We start from the raw sequence: 22585 nt of genomic DNA on the forward strand, positions 1-22585 counted from the left end.
CTCCTGACACCCTTCCTCCAAGTCCTATCTTGGCAACTGTTTCTCAGAGATCATGGACTAACACACTACCAACTGCTAGCCAGTCACCAAACTCCAGACACATTTAGTGCAAATAACAAAGTAACTGTTTTGTACTCAGAATTTAATCTAAGAAAATATAGAGTAAGGAAACAGTTGAATGTGCATGAGGGTAGAAGGAACAAGAAGGTTTATACACTGCCACGCTTTGAGCATGGTCATCTTCTTGGCTTCGCACACAGGGTCATGGCGGATGGTTATGGTGCAAACTCTGTAGGCTTTTCTCAGAGACCAAATAATCTCCATAATTTAGAGAGAAGGGCTTGTACCAAAGCTGAGCAGAACACTCCAGCCTGATGATGAGTGGGGAGGGGGTGTTGTCAGGGGTAATGTCGGGGCATCCTAGAGAAAGCCACTACTCTGTCCAGAACTCTGCTCTTGGTTTTGTGGCAGCACAGGCTCTGACTCTGTTCCTTTTCGATGGCATTTCAACCCGACAGAAAGGACAGCTCCTTTTCCTAGAAGCCAGTCATCAGTTTGGCTTCTCTCTCTCTCTTTCTCTCTCTCTCTCATAAATCCTCTCCTCAGACACGGAGAGTTGAACATCTGGTGATGAGTTTGCAAGATGGTTCTGCAAGTAAAGACATGTGGTGTCTTCACAGGGAGTCCCAGGGCTGAACAGCAACCACCCCTCTTCCATCCCTTGGAGACGAGGCTCGCCCCACTCATTCTGAATCTGGGCCTTCACTGAATGTTCAGTACTTGATAAGGAAGTTATTTTTCAGTGGGGAAAATAAATGGGGAAGGAAGGCTCAGGGAAGCGTTTTCTCTTCTGGAGGGACAGTGGAGGGTAATGGCTGTGATTTCTGGTTATCCTTCTCTGAGTTGTCCTAACCCATACCCTTGTGGTTGGAAAACTGTTAAGAATCCTCAGCTCAGGAGTCAGTCCTGACCCATGTCTTTGTGTCTTGTGTTCAAAAGAGATAAGATTAAAAACGGAAAAGAAAAAAAAAAAAACCCACAAAAAAACAGTGGAGGGTGACATACACTGATTTATTCCTACCTTTTACCAACATTTAAGTAATCTTGGTTTGATAAGCTTTAAACTTCTTAGATTTGAGATGCTGTGATAGACACTGACTAGGGTCCCATATTTGCCCGGGAATTCTGTTTCTGGCTGCACAGCCTTCAGGGTCCTATGGGCAGGCATGGCCTCCCATCTACTATCTCTCTGGATCTCTGTGCACCTGCCTCTCTCTTCTCACGTAGCAAGTCCCAACCTTGAGGCCCTTCCCCATGGATTGCCTCTGACTTGTTACTGATAAATCTGGTCTCTTGCTCATCTCCTGCTCTTTTGAATGGTTCCCCTCACTTTCCTCATCCTTCCAATGTGAACTGGAGTGGCAGGACATGGGCACTCGCAGTGGAGGACTATTGAGGCCTCACCCAGCTCTGATACTCGAGGACATTCAGGGACACTACAAAGGGCAAAGCATATTGCTACCTGCATGTGTGTGGGTGTATGAAATATGTAAAGATGTACTTATCCTCAAGGAATTTGCGTTGAATAGGTTCATGAAAAATAGTGAGGTAGTCAAACATGGTGGTACACCTGTAATCCTAGGTACTCAGGAGGCAGAGGCAGGAGGATCATGAGTTCCAGGCCAGCTTGGGGAATTTAGCAGCAACTTGTCTCAAAATAATAAGGGCTGGGACGTAGTTCAGTGGTGGAGTAATTGAATTGCCTAGCATGTGTGTAGCCCAGTTTCAATACTCAGTACTGCAGAACAAAACAAAACAGCAAAAAAATACAACTCTGAGATAATTTAATCCAAGGTAAATACTCTGTGAGGCACAGAATTTCCAGAGTTCACCATAGTTTCAAGGAGATGAGAGATTCCTTCTGGAGGCAGAGGGGATTGGTGAAGGAAATAAAGCATATTCCTTAGTTTTTTCCCAGGGCTGGTGGCACAGATGCCCTAGGCCTCCTGCCGAAGAATTCTAGTTATCTTGCTTGCTCTTTTTCCTGCAGGCTAGTCATCCCCTATCAGGCATCCTGCTGGGAGGGCAGTTCCAGCTGTGCAGCCCTGGAGTCCTATGATTTCTGGGTGCAACTTTTAGAGCTACTCTCCTTCCAGTCACTTCTCTGACACTGAATTCCATCTTTTCCCAGCTGCAGAAGAGGGAGGCAATGGGGTACTGTGGTTAGTGTGCAGACTAGGCCATTGAACTGCCTGGGTTTGAGTCCTGGTGTCTCCTCCACTTCCTGCTGTGATTGTGTGCATAGTCTTTCTGTTTCCTCATCTGTGGAACACAATTGTATGAGTAGCTACATGATATGAATTGTTGGACGGTTGAGATAATAAACACAACATGTTAAACTTCTATAAACAGTAGGTATTATAATAATTTATCTACAACCTGTCATATGCGTTTTGATTTATTTATTTTTAAAATTTTAGTTGTACATGGACACAATACCTTTATTTTATTTATTTATTTTTATATGGTTCTGAGGATCGAACCCAGGGTCTTGCATGTGCTAGGTGAGTGCTCTACCGCTGAGCCACAACCCCAGCCCCTTGATTTTTTAAAATATATATATATTTTTAGTTGTTGATGGACCTTTATTTTATTTATTTGTTTATATGTGATGCTGAGAATAGAACCCAATGCCTCATACATGCTAGGTAAGCACTCTTCCATTGAGCCCCAGCCCCAGTCCACATTTTGATTTTTGAAATTCCTAAAGGGCCTTTTCTTTACCTCTGAAATCTTTTTTTTCCACCTTTTAGGGTCAACAAATACCTAAAATGCAAAACAAACAAACAAACAAACAAACAAACAAACAAAAAAAACTGGAGGTTGAAGTATAGGTGAGAGCATGGACTTGGGAGCCAGTTAGCCTAGGCTTGGATCCTGGTTCCAGTAACCTTGTTCAAATGACCCTATTCTCACTTTCCTCATCTATATAAGTGGGGAGTGCCTGTTTCAGGGGGTCCTAGGAAGATAGGAAGATTGAATGAGTTAGTGTTAAAGCACTTAACAAGGCTGCCTGGCATGTAGTAGGTGCTTTACCAGTGCATGCTAAAAATCTTTTTCTTTTCCTTTTTCTTTTTGGTACCAGGGATTGGACTCAGGGATACTTTACCACTGAGCTATATCTCCACATCCTCAGGGCCCCCTTTGTCTCTTATTTTTTGGTACTGGGGATTCAACCCAGTGGTGCTTTACCACTGAGCTACAGCCCCAGTCCTTTTTATTTTGAAAGTCTCCCTGAGTTGCTTAGGACCTTGCTGAGATGCTTAGGACCTTGCTGAGTTGCTGAGGCTGGCTTTGAACCTGCAATCCTCTTACCTCAGCCTGCAGAGTTGCTGGGATTACAGGTGTATACCACCTTCCCTGGCTAAAAACTCTTCTAGCTCTCCTGTCAAAATACAGCAAACAGCACAATTTTGTTCACTGTTCAGATGTGGGTCTTCTTTGACCTCTGTTTGTGTTGAAGGGCAGGAATTCGACTCATTCTCACTGCTTGGCACATGTTTATTGTTCATTAAAGTGGCTAGATTGAAATAAACCAGGAGGAAGGGATGTGCGCAGGACAAGGCGGCCCAAACAGGCAGATATTTTAAACTACTGATTGGGGCAAAAATGGGCCCTGGCAGTGACCAGAATCCACCAATTTCCAGAATGTCTGAAGGGGCCTAGCGTTTGCTTCATGACTGTAGGGGGAAACATCAACAAGAAGCTGTGGACAAAGATTGGAGCAGGGTTATGGAATCAGCAGAGTCAGGGTCCTCATCTGCAAAGTAAGAGTAAAAAGACCAGTATCCTACTGACGTGAAACAGCAACAACTTTCTTTTTCTTCTTTCGTGGTACTGGGGATTGAACACAGAACTTTCCACAAGTTAGGTTAGCACTCTTCTACTGAACTACATCCAGTTTTTTAAATTCAATTTTGAGAGAGTCTCGTTAAGTTTCCCAGACTGGTTTTGCCCAAGTAGCTGGGATTACAGGTGTGTGCCACCACGCCTGGCGCGACTACCACCGTATGCTGAGCACTTCTAGGCAGAATCGATTTAGGTACCAGGTAAGAACCACAATGTCCACTTGTCAGCCGACAGGTTTTGCGACCTGTCGGTGATTCAAAGTACATAAGATGGATGAATGAAGACTCGAACGCAGTTGTGAATCAAACTGTGTACAGATGGAACAAAAATTTGGGATTACCTAGCGGTTCAAAGGATAGGGGCTCATGAAGGACCACGTTAAGAGCACCGCCCAACCCTAGCACCAGGCAGCGTGTAAGCCTAAGGCCCCGCCGCCCTTCGTGCTTACGTGCGCTCCGTGACCGCCGCGGCGGACGCGGGGCCGGCGACGGAGAGCGCATGCGCTCTTGTGTTTCGGAGCGCGCCCCCCCTAAACTGGCTGCAACTTCGGCATAGAACGCATGCGTACACCTGGCAGGCGGAGGGCGTTCCCGAGAAAGTGGAAAGATTTAGTAGAGAAAGCGCGCGGGAACCGGGAGTGGGTTGCGAGCGCGCAGGCGCGGCCGGGGAAGGGGGGGGGGGGGCGGGCTGACTCCGGAATCTCTGCAAGCTCTAGTCGTCGCCGCATCCTTACCTCGCCGCCATGGCTGCCTACAAGCTGGTGCTGATTCGGCACGGTGAGAGCGCCTGGAACCTAGAGAATCGCTTCAGCGGCTGGTACGACGCTGACCTGAGCCCGGCGGGCCACGAGGAGGCGAAGCGCGGCGGGCAGGCTCTGCGAGGTACCGAGCAGGCTTGGTCGTGGGGGGCGGTGTGAAAGGGTCAGGCGCCCGGCCTCGGAGGCACCCCCAGTGCGAGCCCCAGAACAGGGCCGATAGCTTACTCAGCCTCTCTCCAGCAGTTTAATTTGCAACTGGGGAAGCGGACACAGCGTGGGGAGTCGACTTGCTCAAGGTCACCCAGTGGAGTGTGAGGGGCCGTGCTGGGAGGAGGGCGCGGGGCTGGTTGCTTCGCAGCCCATTGCGCAGTTGGGGACATCGCCTAGACGCAATTTCTCCCCTCTTAGCCTGAGAATTTACACTTCAGGGGTGGCTTTCCTGGAGATGGGGCCGCCTGCGGTCGGTAGGCCATTGTAGGGTTCCCCCAGGGCGTGTTGCACATGGAAAGTGCCTGGTGCCTTCCAGTGGCTGGCCTTTTTAAGGAACTGCTGCTGCAGATGGTAGCGAAGAGGCAGGCCACTGGCAGGCTCTTACCTGCAGTACCCGGAGTGAGACTCGCTACGGGTACCTAACCTGTTTCAAGACACCGAGAAATCCGCGTGCTTGGGGCTGCTTTGCAGTTAAGTAACCTGCTACAAATACTGAATCCAAAACACATCCAATTGCAACCGAGTGAGTGAATGAAGGATTTGAGTTGATAGTTTCTGAAGTAGCTCCATAAAAATCCCTTCCTTCCTATCCCTCCTTGTCCCCCTTTTATAGATGGGAAAAGTGAGGATTGGAAAGGTGATTTGTTCAAGGTCGTATCTGCTTATTAGTCCAAGGTCCTTGCCCCATTTCTGGGTGGAGTAACAGGTAGGTGTGAGGAACTGGCAGGCTATTGGCTAAGGACAAAGGCCTAGAAAAGTGGAAGTGGCCCAGAAAATGCTTGCCTATTCTGGCTTGACCCATCTCCGTGATTTTGGAATTCTAATAAGGAATCCCTTTATTGCAGTGCTTTCACTCATGACTAAGGCAGATCCTGCCCTGGTCCCCTCTAATCTCTGGACAAAACTGGTATATGAAAGGGTTATATGCGTGGTTGATGTGGTGCTGATATTTGACCCCAAGTTGCCCTCTCTAGCTTCTTGGCCTCCATTGTACATCCTTTTGAAAGGGGCAAAGCTTTGGAAAGTCTGAGAAATGTAATCCTGTTGGGAGGGCAGATATGAATGCTCTGGGATGGCCTGTTTTAACCTTGGCATCTAGGAGAGGCCCTAAAGGAAAAGTACTAGTAAAGGAGGCCATTTTCTTTGGTTCTCTGGCAGGAAGAACTGTGTAGTTCTGTGGTGTTTTGCTGATGCTTAGCCCAGGACAGAGTCCTCTAAGACCATCAAATGGTTAAACTTGTAATATCTGTAAAATAACAAACCCAATTTCAGTCTTCTTTCATGGTACTGGGGATTGAACCCACGGATACTCTCCTGAGCTTCACGCACACCTAGCTGTTATTTTTTATTTTATTTAAAAATTTTGAGACAGGATCTCACTGGTTTGTCCAGGCCAGACTTGAACTCCTGATCCTCCTGCCTCAGTCCCCCTGGGACTGGAATTGCAGTTGTGCCATTATGCCCAGCCCCATTTCAGTTTTAAAATATTGCTAGTATTAAATTTCAGAAAAATCAGATAAAAAATTTTAACGTGTTGTGTGCATTACAAATAATTACATTTTAGAATAAGACCAAAAGCAAAAACTGATGAACATTATGAATAATCTAGTAATATAAAATATCTTAAATACATATATTAAATTCCTTTGTGCTTCAGTTAATAGTAGGATTTGTACATTAGGAGTCAGGATAATGGAGATAGCTAGAGATGGTGGTTAAGAGTTGGTTAAGAGTTGGTTTCAGCAGGAATCTAGTGAGAATTGTTTCCCCATGCCATGTTAAGGTAGAGAAAGGGAGAGGTACCTTGGGGAGAATGGAGTCCACACTATACCATTCACCCTATCCCTGGTTTGTACTCTGATTTAATGGGCAAGCCAAAGGAAAAGGCTTTATGCTTCTGATCCTTTAGCATTCTCTTTAAAGAGTCCTAGTGGGAAGCACTTTTCTCCTCAGGGACTATTCATGTATCCAGAGTGAGATAGATACTCCACTGCAAGTGGAAATAATTGCAATTAAACAGCCTGTAGCTTTTCATCATGGGAGCTGAGGTTTGCACTATAGATATTCACTTCCTAGTGACTCAGCCTTTGTTGGGAGTCATTCTTTCCCTTTAGGTTAGGGAGGAGGTGGCTAAGTAGGTGACAGTAGCCAAGTCTTCTCAGCCTGGTCCTGAGGATCAATGAAGATATCTGTGTTCTTTTCTCTTGGTGATGGTGGGTTTCCTGATGGTTCATCTTTCCATTCCCTATTGGCTCTCTTTTTATGGGCTGGAGGGTACGGGGGATTGAACTCTGGGGGCACTCAACCACTGAGCCACATCCCCAGCCCTATTTTGTATTTTATTTAAAGACAGGTCTCACTGAATTGCTTAGAACCTCTCTTTTGCTGAGGCTGGCTTTGAACTCGCGTGCCTCCCGAGCCTCAGGGCTTACAGGCCTGTGTCATGGCGCCCATCTGTGCTAAAATTTGAAGAGGACCTTGTAGTGTTGTGGAGAACAAGAATGTTTTCCTGATTCCCAAAAGGAAAAAGTTGTCTCCTTATTCAGGTGGGAGGAAAAATTATTTGATGAAACAAGACTGATTCATTGTAACTTATTAGCTGGGCCAACATAACTCTTAATTACAACCTGACATACAATAATTAACATGTATGGAGAAATTAGTGATTAATTTATAAAGGAATCAGATAGCTGGGTGCCACTGGTACTATATGACTACTGTAATCCCAGCTACTCAGGAGGCTGAGGCAGAGGAGCCCAGTCTGGGCAATTTAATGAGATCCTGTCTCAAAAAAGGCTGAGGATGGGGCTGGGGATGTGGCTCAAGTGGTAGCGCGCTTGCCTGGCATGTGCGTGGTGCTGGGTTCGATCGTTAGCACCACATAAAAATAAAGATATTGTGTCCACTGAAAACTAAAAAAAAAAAAAAAAAAAAAAAAAAAAAAGATATATAAAAAAAAAAAAAAGATATATAACTCTCTCTCTCAAAAAGAAAAGGGTTGAGGATGTAGTTAAGTCATACAACACTTTTCTAGTATGTATGAGGCTCTGGGTTTAATTCCCAGTACTACAAAAATAAAAATAAAATAAAAGACTCATACAGAATATAGTATTTACTTTTTTTTTATTGAATGGTTTCTGCTAATTTTGGGAGAAGACTTAGAGAATAGGTTAGCACTTTTTACTATGGTAAAAAGGAGTGATGGATTAAGGACTTCCACACTTTTCCTGATTCCCAAAAGGAAAAGGTGGTTAAGTAGGTGACAATAGCCAAGTCTAGTCAGCCTTGTTCTGAGGATACAATTTCATGCAACAAACTGAAGTTTTATTTAGCATTTGCTGTGTTCTGATTTTTGGGATTTTAAAATCCCATTTTCCCAAAACTAGAGGTCTAATAAGTATCAGAAGTGATATTTCAAACTAATACAAACACCAGCATCCTTAGGAGTTAGGAAAATGGAGATAGCTAGAGTTAGATGGTGGTTAAGAGTTGGGTTTGGGGGCTGGGAATGTGGCTCAGTGGTAGAGTGCTTGCCTGGTATGCATGAGGCCCTGGGTTCAGTTCCAGCACAGAAAACAGTTGGGGTTGGGTTCAGAATCCCCTTCAGCCTAGGGTTGTTTTTATTTGCAGGGGGTGGTGGTGGTGGTTGTGTAATAAGGGATTGAACCCAGAGGACTTTACCAGTACATCCCCAGCCCTTTTAGTTTTTTTTTTTTTTTTTTTTTTAAATATTTATGTTTTAGTTGTAGTTGGACACAATACCTTTATTTTATTTATTTTTATGTGGTGTTGACGATCAAACTCAGTGCTTCACACATCCTAGGCTAGCACTCTACCACTGTGCTACAACCCCAGCCCCTTTTAGTTTTTATTTTGAGACAGGTCTCATTAAGTTGTTTCAGGCCTCACTAAGTTGCTGAGGTTGGCCTCGAACTTGAGGCCTCTCAAGTCACTAGGATTACAGACATATGCCACTGAGCCCAGCCTGCAGCTTAGGTTTATTTATCCAAATAATGGCTGTAATCTTGGATAATTTGCTTATCTCTTCATATCTTTATTTCCCTCATCTGGTAAAATGGATTGTAAGGATTGTAACCTCATAGGATTGTTATGAAGACTAAGTAAAACATAGTGCCATACCAATGGTAAGCCCTCTGGAAATGTTAGCTGTTACTATTTAGGAAGAGATTCTAAGTTGGGTGGTGTTTTTTTTTTTTTTTTTTTTTGGTTCCAGGGATTGAACCCAGAGGTCCTTAACCACCGAGCCACATTCCAGTCCTTTCTGTTTTTTTGAGACAGGGTCTCACTAAGTTGCTGAGGCTGGCTTTGAATTTGTGATCCTCCTGCCTCAGCCTCCTGAGCAGCTGGGATTACTTTATGCACCCCTGTGCCTGGTAGAAATAAATTCTTAAAATGTTGTTTACACATGGGCTAAGGATATAGCTAGGTTGCAGGTCCTGGGTTCAATCCCCAGCACACCCCACTCTCCCCAAGTGTTTAAACACTATTTTGGAAATTAGCATACAAGCACATGCCTCAGGTTAACTTGTCAGTACATTAGGCCTTAGGGTAGATGCATTACTAGGGATCTACTAGGAGATATATACATAAGTGAACAAATTTTGTTGGTGCATGCCTGTGATCCCAGTAGCTCCGGAAGCTGAAGCAGGAGGATCACGGTTCATCCTCAGCAACTCAGCGAGGGCCTAAGAAACTCAGTGAAAACCTGTCTCTAAATAAAATACAAAATAGGGCTTGGGATGTAACTCGGTAGTTAAGTGCCCCGGAGTTTAGTCCTTGGTACCAAAAAACAAACAAATTTTGTTTTCTCAAAGGCATGATATCGCATTTACTATGGAAATATACAAAATAAAATATTTGCCAAATAATTTTAATTCGGATACCTGTATAAGAGATTTATGTGTTAAAAAAAAATTATGGTTCAGAGTGAACTTGGTTAACTTAGCACTTGGAACTTCTAATTTCCAGATGCTGGCTATGAATTTGACATCTGCTTCACCTCAGTACAGAAAAGAGCAATCCGAACCCTCTGGACAGTGCTGGATGCCATTGACCAGATGTGGCTGCCAGTGGTGAGGACTTGGCGCCTCAATGAACGGCACTATGGGGGTCTGACTGGCCTCAATAAAGCAGAAACTGCTGCCAAGCATGGTGAGGCCCAGGTAAAGATATGGAGGCGCTCCTATGATGTCCCACCGCCTCCAATGGAGCCTGATCACCCCTTCTACAGCAATATCAGTAAGGTATGGGTAAACCTGTTTGATCACTTCACCTAGAACCAGAGGTTAGAATCAGGGCCTTGTTATTGTTATTATTTTTAAACTTTTATTAGTAGCTTCCTGGGGATAAAATAGTTAATGGAGTCTTTACTAATGAATGACTGCTGATTACAATATGAATTGAGTATTTATTTCAGAAGAATTTTTATCTCCATATTTGTACCTCTACTGTCATATTATTTTATAAAACCCATTCTTAGGTTTCCTAAATCAATTACAAGTTAAAATGAACTGGGAAAAATCTTATTGCATAACTTTTCTAAGTTATATTTCTTTTGTATTGAGTAGTGGGGGAGGGAGTGGCAGGATAATGATCCTTTTTCCTAAGCTGGCAGCTATGTGCTGAACCTTGGTGAGAGAACTTCATCCATCCCTTAACTCCTTAGGAGATGAGGAATGGCAGAATTATTATACATTCTGAAAGCCATTTATTGAATGCTACTGGTAATAATTGGTAAACAAGTTTTGTTGTTGTATAGGATCGTAGGTATGCAGACCTTACTGAAGATCAGCTGCCTTCCTGTGAGAGTCTGAAGGACACCATTGCCAGAGCTCTGCCCTTCTGGAATGAAGAAATAGTCCCCCAGATAAAGGAGGGGAAACGGGTTCTGATTGCAGCCCATGGCAACAGCCTTAGGGGCATTGTCAAGCATCTGGAGGGTATGTGCATTTTTTAGATGGGCTCTCAGGGATGGGTAAAGCAGAACTTCCCGAATTAGGGACATAATTTAGTATAAAGGAGACCCTTGGGAAAGGGCCAACATACTGATAGCCTTAGACAATTTAGGTTGACTTATAGTGGTATAAGTAAGTACAAGACACTTATCCATTTCTCAAAATTTGTTCGCAGAGCAGTAGCGCTGAACTCCTGACAGAACCTCAGGTCCTATTCTAGACCTGGTTCAGAAAAATATTTGTGATAGTTTGAGATGCCCATCTCTAGACAAGGATGGAAACTATTGATAAAATGTTCTTCAGTTTCAGCCTGGCTCAATTTCACATATAAATCTCCATCTTACATTGTTTAGCTTCTGAGGATCTAGAAGCCCAGAGTGCCATAGCTTCTGAGGATCTGGAAGCCCAGAGTGCCAAATTTTCACAGAAGGATGGACTATATAGGATGTTTGGGATGTGGATAGTCATGCTTCACTGTAGATTTAGATCTCACTAGGTAGGGATATATCTGCAGTATGCACCTTTCTGTAGTTTGTTGGTGGCCCACCCCAGAATCTTGTGTACAATCTCACACTTTTTTCCTTGCTTTTCAGTTTAGTGGCTTGAGAAATTAGTCCTAGAGGCCACTCCTTATGGAATCAATCTACTATTATAAATATCTAATTACTATTACAAAGATCAGAAAAGGGTCTTAATTTCTACCAAAGTCTTTTCTCACCTGAGGGATGAAGAGTAAACCTAGAGGGGTGATGTGGATTCACACCTTGTGTGGCTGATCAGGATGGCTCTTTTCAGGTCTCTCTGAAGAGGCCATCATGGAGCTGAACCTGCCAACTGGTATTCCCATTGTCTACGAATTAGACAAGAACTTGAAGCCCATCAAGCCCATGCAGTTCCTGGGGGATGAAGAGACCGTCCGTAAAGCGATGGAAGCTGTGGCTGCACAGGGCAAGGCAAAGAAATAAAGGCAAGATCGTAGACTACTGTACCAAGGAAGACCCTGCCCATCCATTCCTTTGCACCTCTCTCCTGCATCACCATACTGACCACATCTGTGGGCATCTTAAGTTGTAGCTGCAGATGGGGACCAGTAGCTCCCACTTTAATTTTAGCATTTTGTCTCCTGCACCCACTCCCTTTATAGATTGTAATCAGAATAGAAACTCTGGGGCACAGGTTCTCAATCTAAGCCCAGGGAAGGCTCCTCATATCCAGAAGAGTTGAGGTTGTAGTTGTTGGTTTTTTTCTTGAGAAAAGTAGGGAGGAATTGTGCCAAGGCATGACCAATGAGAAGAAGCCATAGAGCCTGTTTGTGTTTCAAAGAGCCAGTTCTGTACTCTGCTGTATTCAGGTCACTGGGAAGATGGGAAGCAGGGGGCTCTAGTCATTCCAGTGGAATACGAAAGTACCCTGTATGGTGATTTAAGAAAGACAACTCCCTGACCCCAGAGGAGCTGGCTCCAGAATGTTGGGATCAACCCTAACTTTTGTTACATTTACTTTCACTAAAGAAAAAGTATATATATAAATAAATACTAAAAAAAAAACCCTTCTGGGTTTTTTCTAGTGGTGGTTAGTCCCACATGTGGTTACCAGAAACTAAGCCATTCCTCACACCAATATGGGATAAGCTCCTTAGCCTATAAGGTGCAGGAGTGTATCTTGCTATGTATCTTAAAGAATCTCTCCTCTGCCTTGTTTTGTGGCAGTGAAATGCCTCTTGATCATGTCCAAGCGTGTCTTTTACTGTGTCTGATTTCTGAGTCTTGTTCCAGTTGCTTGGCCCTACCACAAAGGCCCAGTACTCATTTAGCATAACTGTAATAAATCTTTTTTCCAGATCAGTATAATAAAGGAGTGATGTGCAATATTTTCCTGTGTGATGTTACACCTCTTTTCTGAGGGATCTTAGCATACAGCAAAGCTTTGTATGATTAGGAGTTTTAGAACAATCATTACATGCTAATAGTATTTGAGTTTCTAGAAGTCTCCAGACCCTACACTAAAAAGTCATGACTAAACCTGCCTTATGACAAGAAAATAATGGAACACCTCTATCAACTACCATTAACACTAAGAAACCCACAGCTACAAGATAGTGCTTCTCACTTTGAACACATCAGAATCCCTTGTGGAACTTAAAAACACCTGGTCTTGTTATCACTCAATGGTCTCTTCCTAACACTGGGCACAGCTGCTCAGTTGACTATGAGAATACCTGCAAAACTTTTATTGAATACTTGTTATGTGTAGAAGTACTAGGTCCTGGGGATTCAGATAAAACAGAATAGTGTCCTAAAAGGAGCTCATACTACTATGAGGCACATAGCTTTGTATAATATTATATGCTTACAGCTGAGAAAATTAACTTGTTTTGTATTAGATCAGGGAATTCTATTAACTAGTTGATCCAAATGCTCTTTGGAAACAGTGACACATAAACAAAAAAATTGGCACCAGTTGGCCTCCACTTCTACACCCTGCAAAATTATATCATGAAAATATTTGCTACTCTTGTGAAATCTATATACTATAGCTAGAAATTGAGATGTGGGAAATAATTATAGAGGGGTACAATTTACTCAGAGTGCAAATAAATTTTGTTCATTTGCAGTTATCTTTAGTACTGACAGGAAAGACAAATATATCCTGATTTTAAATAAAACATTAGATGGTAGCCCACTGACAGGAAAGACAAATATATCCTGATTTTAAATAAAACATTAGATGGTAGCCCAGGTTAGGCCACACTGTTTGGGTAAAGAAAAATGGCCATCTAGGGAAGTTATAGCTCAATTGTTGGAGTGCTTATTACCTTGAATGCATAAGACCTTGGGTTCAATCCCTAGTGCCCCCCCCCCAAAGGCCATCTAATCACTACCTTATTCTGTGTGTGTGTGTGTGTGTTTTTTTTTTTTTTTTTTTTTTTTTTGGTTGAAAGGTTGTATTTCATTGTATTGCTCAGGCTAGACTCAAATTTATGATCCTCCCACCTCTGCCTCCTGAATAGCTTTGTGTGTATGTGTGTATATATACACACATACATACACACACAAACACAGAGATATATACATATGTATGTGTGTGTGTATATATATATATATATATATATTTTTTTTTTTTTTTGGTGCCAGGGATGAACTTGGGGGCACTCAACAACTGAACCACATCCCAAGCCCTTTTTCGTATTTTATTTAGAGACAGGGTCTCACTGAGTTACTTAGCACCTTGCTTTTTGCTGAGGCTGGCTCTGAACTCATGATCCTCCTGCCTCAACCTCCTGAGCTGCTGGAATCACAGGTGTGCACACGACTGCACCTGGCTTGTGCATATTCTTAGACCCAGCATTCTACTTCCAGGAATCAGTAGTGCATGGGCATGCACAAATATAAATGTTACACAAGTTTTCTTCTTCTTTTTTTTTTTTTTAATTTTTTTTTAGTTGACAACAAATTTTTTACAAAAAAAAATTTTTTTTGTGATGCTGAGGATTGAACCCAGGGCCTCATACATGCCAGGTAAGCACTACCACTGAGCAACAACCCCAGTTCCTACAAGTTTTCTTTGTAGCACTATCTGTAATACACTGAAGTTAAAGTATTTATTAATGAACAATCTACAAAGTGTTTTAACATAAGGCCTGGTACTTAGTACTTGATAGAAGGCAATTGGATATGTATAATAAAAATGATAATAATAATACTATTAGCAGGTACTGAATACTTCTATGTGTTTCTTCCTCATAGTAATCCTATGAGACACTACTACTCAGATGAGAAAACAGATAAAAACGACTTGCTTAATATCAATGTCAACATGCTGGTGCTTATTAGTTTTTTAGGTAGTGCTGGACATGGAACCCAGGGCCTCTCACAGGTTAGACAAGTGCTCTACCATTGAGCAATTATAATTTTGCAAAATGTCATAAGTGGGAGAAAATAGGCCAAGGGTACACAGGATCTCTGTATTCATTCTTTTTTGCAGGGCTGGAGATTTTATTCTTTCTTTTTTCTGGTGCTAGAGTTGGAACCCAGGGCCTTGCACATGCTAGGGAAGTAGATTAGTGGTAGAGTGTGTGCTTGGCACACACAAAGGCCTGGGCTTCATCCCCACCACTGCCCAAAATAACAAAATCAGCCAAGCAAACAAGAAAACTGCATGTGGACCTACAGTTACCTCAGGAAAATTTTCTTTAATTTTTTTTTAGATGTAGGTGAACACAATATTTTATTCATTTATTTTTTTTTAATGTGCTGATGATTGAACCCAGTGCCTCCAACATGCTAGCCAAGCACTCTTCCACTGAGCCACAACCCCAACCCCCCCCCCCAACAAAATTTTCAATAAAACCAAAAAAACTCCCTAATCTGTTGAAGGTTAGTAACTAGAGGGCATAAAGTTAGGTGGGCTGTCTCCAAAGCTCACCCTCCATCACTGTCAGCACACATTGGAGTCATGGGTTTTTGAGCAACATCTCCAAGAAGAACCATCTCCTGTTCATCTTTCCTTCCAATGTCCTCTGCAGCCTCTTCATGCTTAACTTATATCTCTCTCTCATCTTCAAACTAATGCCATCATTCCTGCTTCTACACTTTGCTAGGGCTTCTCTCTGCCTAGAGAACTTCATATACCAAGCTCTTTAATTCTTTTGATCTCATGTCACACAAATCCTTCCCTGGATACCTTGTATGATACTGCTTTGTCCTTCTTTATAAGCAAGAAACATTTTCTGGAATACCCACTGTATCAGTATGTTTACCAAACTACTCACATGCTACCTGATCACTACATACATTCTATAATGTACCTAACTGAGGGGTGTATAAAGTGCTTGACCCAGTGTTAGGCACCTGGAAAGCAGAAGCATATAAAATGACACAAAAAATACAAGAGATCAACAATCAGGCTTTTGTCTAGAGCAAGCAAGCAGTTGACACGTCAGTTAATGGGTGCTATGAGGCAAACAAACCCCTAATCTAATAACTGACACTGTTTAGATACCTTCACCTGTTCAAGGCAACAGAAACCATAAAATCTTTTTAATAAAAATGTTTTTTTTTTTTTTTTTGTCACAGCGAAAAATATATACTTAAAAGGCCTATCAGACTATCTCCAAAGTTACAGTTTGTTGGTATCCCCCAAAGAGAAGCTTTATCCTCAAGAATCCAATTTACTAAAAGGTTCACAAAAATAATGTTCCACCTATATAAATTACTGGCAGATTTTTCTAGAGGTGGTCACTGGCTGACCCCAGGTATCTGAATAAAGACCATGGCATCTTGATGTTATTTTCATCACATACTCTTAGAAATAGCTTACCCCCTCCATGGGGTAAAATGTAGCATCTTAGGTCTGCAAAAATTCAGGCTGAACTCTAGCCACTTTCCGGAATTCTTTAGTGTGGGTCTTAGGACACTGCATCTCACACCAACTGATGGGAACCATCTGGACACCTAGAGGGAAAAAGCCAGTGTTAGAGCTGGGACCCCAGATATTTTCCTGAGATACCTCTTTTCAGTTAAGTATGAGAATGAAATGTTAGGCTTGGCACTTACTTGCCAAGTATGTGCAGAGTACTTTCCTAGTATGTGCAAGGGCCTGGGTTCATACCCAGCACTAGGATGGGGTGGGTTATCAGTGGTTATCTAGGGAACCATACTTCTTACAGAAGAAAAAAACTTTGTTCCACTGACTTACAAAGTTAATTTCCTATTTGCTTAGATTTAGGCATATCATTCTTTTTTTTCTTTTTGCAGGGGATGAGGCACTGGGGATTGAACTTAGGATGCTTAACCACTGAGCCATATCCCCAGCCCTTTTTTATATTTTATTTAGAGACAGGGCTTCACCAAGTTGCTTAGGGCCTTGCTAAGTTGCTGAGATTACAGGCATGCACCACAACACCTGGCTGGGAGTATCACTCTTGCAAGTACCGCACACTAAGCACTAACTGATTATGCCATTGGAACTCCAACTTAGGAAACTTAGGAAGAATCATTTCAATCTCAGTAGTAAGCACAGTCCTGTATTAAGGATGGGACATGTTTCTCACTGCAAATACCTTAAGAGTATATTTACTAAAATGGCTACAATATCACTATATATATATTTTAAATCCTGGGGATCAGACCCAGGGCCTTGTACATTGTAAGTAATAGCTCTACCACTGAGCTGTATCCCCAGCCCTAGGTGATATAATCTATGGGACCACCATAGTATATATTGTCCACTGTTGACCAAAATTTGTCATTTTGCATCATATGATGGTATCTACACCCATATTGCTTCTATGATAATGAAAAAACAAGGAAAATGCTGGGTATGGTGGCCCATGCCTGTAATTCCAGAGGCTTGGGAGGCTGAGACAGGAGGATCTCGAGTTCAAAGCCAGCCTCAGCAATGGTGAGGCACTAGGCCACTCAGTGAGACCCTGTCTCTAAAAAACAAAACAAAACAAAACAAAACAAAACAAAAACAAAAATAAACCAACCAAGGAAAATCAGGGAAAACAATGGATTAATCCCAAACCACAGCTCCCAGGGTAGCGTAAGGATATGGAAACATGGATCAATTTACCTGATTCACTGTGGGCCACCACCACTCCCAGTTCATTTTCGGCAGTGGTCAGCAAGTAGTTGGATTGTGCATCACCTAAAGAGATCTAGTCACATAATACTGTGAAGGAAAATGAGGAGTTTGAAGTCTTTCCCCTAGAGTCACTTGAATTGTTCCTCTATTTTCATTTCTTCTTTTGTCAAAAGACATGTCAACTGGAAATAAAGGATACCACTTTGGCCAAAACAATGTCACCTGGGCGGAAACTCTTATAAATTTCAACCTGTAAAGAAAGAATAGGAATGTTATGTGAAAGGTCTAGATCAGGTTTACCTGAAATTTCATCCTTCTGGTAGAGCTAGTTTACTTTCTAATTCCAGAATGTAGAAGTCATCATCACTTGTCGGTCAATTCCTTTCATTGCTCCTATAGCATCATAATATGAATGGAAGAACTTGAATTCAATAACATGACCAGGACTCTGACTTAAACAAAAAGCACTATAGTTGGCTCTGAAAGGGCCCAAAATAAGTCTGAGGGAAGAGCAATGAATAAATAACCAACTTCAAATGCAAAGAATAAACTAGACATACTGATATCAATTAAAGGAATAAAACTCTTAAAGTAGTGGAAAAGGATAGCAAGATAAATTTCACACATGATAGCACAGAATATATTAAACTTCCATGAACTTCACATTCCTCTGACTTAGAAATTCATTGGAATAATAATTAAAAAAAAAAAAATCAAGTTCCCTAAAGCCATGGGGGGAAAAAACCCAAACCAACCAACAACCTTGTCTTTTTCAGTTGCTCGGACATCTTCCTTTCTATAAAAAAAGAATTGACAGAAAGATTAATTGTAAGAATTGTCTGTGGGGACCCAGCTGCCACCCACAGACATGGGTTAGAGAGGTAGCCTTAGCCCACATGGAGAGGACAAAACATTTTCCCATTCTTGGACCACAGAGAAGGTCAATACTGATACCTCTGGCTTGGGAAAAGCAGATCAGATTCAGCAGGAAGGTAAAGGAACTCTGCTGTCTCAGGAGAACTTAAACTGTCCCAGACCATATTAAATCCTGATGTTGGAAAGATCCTCACAAGTTAAATTATCTGGTTTGCAAGTATTTTTCATCCTTTCTCAAAAAATCCACAGGAGAACAATCCTATTATTTCACCCACAGTCTTAAAACTTTTGGGTTTAATCTATACTAAATTCAAGAAAAAAAAGGTGCTTCCTAAAATGCTTTTGATTTGTTTGGTCTGAATCATCCTGATACTCCTAATCTTTAGCTTCACACATTTTTTTTTTTTTTTTTTTTGGCTATAATTTAAAACCTTCTCTTATTAATATTTTCCTCATAGAATATTTATTTTGGGGGGTACTATTGGCACAAAGAAAAGAAAAATGAGTAGGAACTGTAATTGTTCCTAAATATTCCAATCGTATTCCAGGTACTGGGACATGTGAAGACAAGGGTACCTCTTACCTGATAGTTCCTCGAAAGGAGTTCTTAAGTGGTGTGGACCCCACATATAGTATGTGCACTTTGGCAAAGCGTGAATTGATGCTAGAGACCTGTGCAATAGAACAAGGATCAGCATCAGAGGATTAGCAGATGTCACTTCAAGGACATAGCAATAAATTAATAATTACCAGGATTTTAGTACAAGCAACCTTACTAAGTATAATTTAAAATAAGTTAACTCCTATTTATCACTACCTAAGTGATATCTGTGTAATAAGAGCCACAGAGGCCATATAATAGGGTTACTCAGAAATCAAGTGAGATAATAGGATGCAGATTTTAAAAGTCCACAAGTCTAATTTAAAACAGTGCATAGAAGCAAATCTAGACCTTTAACAGATCTTATAAGAGGCTTATATAGTGAATAGAATTTAAATCTATGTTTTATCTGCTGCCTAATAATTGCCTCTGCAATTATTTTCAGAGTAATACATATACTTTCTTCTGGAATAATTTATAGAGAAACCAAAAGCTACAAGTGAACTTGGCAGAGGGTGGGGATGGGTAGAGGTAATTTATGTGTTACAGTTACAGATTAGTACATTAATCAGTACCTTCTCTCAAAAACCCTAAAAGTCAAGGCTGGGATTGTGGCTCAGTGGTAGAGTGCTTGCCTAGCATGTGTGTGGCACTGGGTTTGATCCTTAGCACCACATATAAACAAGTAAAAATGAAGGTTCATCAACAACTAAAGAAAATCCCTAAAGGTCTTTAAACAGGAATGCTAGAGAAGAGTCTTTTGCTTCTGTGCAAAGTCTTGGTTTCACATTTTAAAAACAGATCTCATTATCACCTGTTGGTATGCCTCACTTCTCAGACAGAGATAGAAACTACATGCTCAGAAACCAGCTCAGTGAAGGAACTATGGATGCCTGAATTTGGCTGCCTTGATCAATATCCTAGAATTTCAAGTCCAGTAGTATAGTCTAGTCAAACTTTCTGTGTTGATAAAAATGTCATGTGCTGACCCATAAGGCAGTGAGATTGAGAAAGTGAATTTTTTGGGGAGAGAGGTACTGGGGATTAAACTCAGAAGCACCCGGTCACTGAGCCACATCCCCAGCCCTATTTTTGTATTTTATTCAAAGACAGGGTCTCAGTTGCTAAGTGCCTCGCTTTTATAGAGGCTGCCTTTGAACTTGCGATTCTCCTGTCTCAGCCTCCCAAGCCACTGGGATTACGGGTGTGTCTCACCGTACCCAGCTTGACAAAGTGAATTTTTAACACTTGTTAATTTCAATAGCCACAAGTGGCTAGTGGTTACCATACTGAAAATGCAGTTCTAGAATTATCCTGAGTTCAGTATTGGATGGGTATCCTAAGCAGTAGGTTAGGACCAACTTACCTTACAGGTTACAATAGTTCCCACATCTGGAAGTAATTGGGACTCTGTTTCTCTCATCACAGACACCACAGGAAGCTACAGAGAGAACAATAAAGGTATTTGTGGTTTATAACAGAAAAATACCTTGGAATTTATAAACATTTCCAGATGAGTTCTAATAAATTTTTATAAAATTCTCTTGGAATTTCCTGGTATACAACCCTATTGCCTGTAATCACGCATAATTTGACTCATTGTTATAACAAGTGTTATAATAATGCCTCTGTTTCTTTTAATTATTAATTGCATAGCACAGAATTTCCAAATAAATGTTATATGACGGCCATACTGTTTTCTTATATTTTATATGATTATGTCTAGAGTTTTCTCTTTAAGCATGATATTGGCTCTTGGTGTAAAACATATTTTCAGCTTCATCTTTTATCAATCTCTCCCCTGACCACTATATTAAGACTCTCTAAACCTCTTTAAATTTTCCCAACTTACAAACTGCTTCTCACTTCAGTAGAATCTCTGTTTAACCTGTTCTTTCAGCTAGAACTGCATTTTCTTCACCCACTCAACTCTAATTTAATCCTCTAATCCTTTATGTGATTCAACTTAAATGTCCCATTCACTGACGAAGAGTAGGTTCTCTGGTTACATGTTCTCATGGTGCTGTACAATATTCTTTCAAAGCAATTATCACAATTGTTAATGAGACACTCATTTGAACATTTATTTGTTTGAATTGTGTCTGGGCCCTCCACAGAAAAAAACTAAGTGTATTTGGCTTATTACTATATCTTCAGAGGTTAGCACTATGACTGACACATGAAAATGCTTGAGTGTTGTATGAAAGGAGAGGTTAGCCCTCTCCTTGACAAAAATGAAAGAGGCCCTCAGGCCTGACAACACGCATAGAGTCTACTTCCAGCATTTAACCGTTGTTTTTTAGCAGCACAATTCACAATAGCCAAATTATGGCATATATACACAATGAAGTTTATTCAGCCATAGAGAATAAAATTATGTCGTTTGAAGGAATATGGATGAAACTTGAGTACATTATGCTAACAGAAATAAGCCAAAGTTAGAAGAAGGGCCATATGTTTTCTCTCATAAGGGGGTAATGGTAGCTGGGCTCAGTGGTTCACACCTGTAATCCCAGTGACTTGGGAGACTGAGGCAGGAGGTCCTCAAGTTCAAAGTTAGCTTGAGCGACTTAGTGAGACCCTGTCTCAAAATAAAAAAAGGGCTGGGAATGTGGCTCAGGGGTTAAGTGTCCCTGGGTTCAATTCCTGGTGCCAACAAAACAAAACAACACACACACACACACACACACACACACACACAACAAAACAAAACAAAACAAAAATTGAGTGCTGAAATGCTCAGGGGAAGGAATAGTTTGTTGTAAATTTTTAACAAAACAAGCCCCTACAAACCCTTTTCCTCAACCAGTGAGTCTAGTGGGTTTCTTTGAGAAAATGACACTAGAGAGGCTTTTGAAAGATGTAAGAAATACACAAGCTAAAAAGAGGAGTGTGTTCCAGAAAAATGGCAGGTATACAAAATTTCTGTGGCAGTAAGGCGCTTAGCGTGTTAGCGATAATGAAATAAGCCAGTAAGACTAGATTGCAGGGAATGAGGAGGAAATAGTGGGGGTAGAAGGAGAAAAGGTAGGCGACATTCTGATGGGATTCAGGTCACTGCTGGGCTGGGCTACTCTCAGTTTGCATCTGCCCTCGCTCCAGCCTCGTCCCAGAGTGTTGGCAGCCCAACGAGGCGAGATAAACCAAACTGGTAAGTGCACAGCAGTGGCCATCAAAGACGGGAAACCCCGAGAGGCTGAATGTTTTACTGGTGAGGCACCAAAGACGCGTCCGCGGCGCCTGTGTCTAAAAATCAGAACTCAAAGGCAGCCTAAGAGAGACAGGAAAAGGGAAGCCGCCTCCTTTACCGCGCCGTTCTCGCTGCTCTTCGTTAGGCAGCCCGCAAGCGACGAAAAGATGTAGCCGTGCCGGGTATAGGTGCCGCTGCCAGGGCTGCCCTCCTCCAAATTGCACAGACGTTCGCCTGCAGAAAAAACGCTACATCAGCCTTGGGCTCCCAGAAGCAGGAAGCAGTTTAGGATTCCTGACTTTGTCACTACTCATGGCTCTGTACGGGCAGCCCTCACTTACCAGGGATGCAATATCTCACGGGTGGCGCCATGACTGCCACTGTCGTAAAGCCCGGATGTAAACGGAGCCGATTCCTCATTGGTCACACACCGGCGCAGTTCCGCAGTAAGATATGCGCCAATTGGTGCACTTTGACAC

At 42.0% G+C, this 22585-nt stretch overlaps 2 protein-coding genes and 1 pseudogene across 2 annotated transcripts; 2 read left to right on the forward strand and 1 right to left on the reverse strand.

Moving 5' to 3' along the window:
- Positions 1–4578: 4578 nt before the first annotated feature.
- Pgam1 (phosphoglycerate mutase 1) lies at positions 4579–12721 on the forward strand. The gene is made up of 4 exons (XM_076835262.1): positions 4579–4790; positions 9866–10140; positions 10656–10836; positions 11647–12721. Exons 1-4 carry the CDS (start codon positions 4652–4654, stop codon positions 11814–11816), a joined length of 765 nt encoding a protein of 254 aa, XP_076691377.1. The 5' UTR covers positions 4579–4651; the 3' UTR covers positions 11817–12721.
- Positions 12375–22504, reverse strand: Exosc1 (exosome component 1). Its single transcript, XM_076835263.1, has 8 exons — positions 22448–22504; positions 22225–22340; positions 20283–20357; positions 18899–18987; positions 18202–18235; positions 17639–17689; positions 17428–17512; positions 12375–16304 (listed from the first exon to the last, which is right to left on the reverse strand). The coding sequence occupies exons 1-8, from the start codon at positions 22476–22478 to the stop codon at positions 16198–16200; spliced, it is 588 nt and encodes a 195-aa protein (XP_076691378.1). The 5' UTR covers positions 22479–22504; the 3' UTR covers positions 12375–16197.
- LOC143381676 (U6atac minor spliceosomal RNA) lies at positions 21110–21217 on the forward strand (annotated as a pseudogene).
- Positions 22505–22585: the final 81 nt, after the last annotated feature.

This window comes from Callospermophilus lateralis, chromosome 15 (assembly GCF_048772815.1).
Source record: "Callospermophilus lateralis isolate mCalLat2 chromosome 15, mCalLat2.hap1, whole genome shotgun sequence".
NCBI lineage: Eukaryota > Metazoa > Chordata > Mammalia > Rodentia > Sciuridae > Callospermophilus > Callospermophilus lateralis.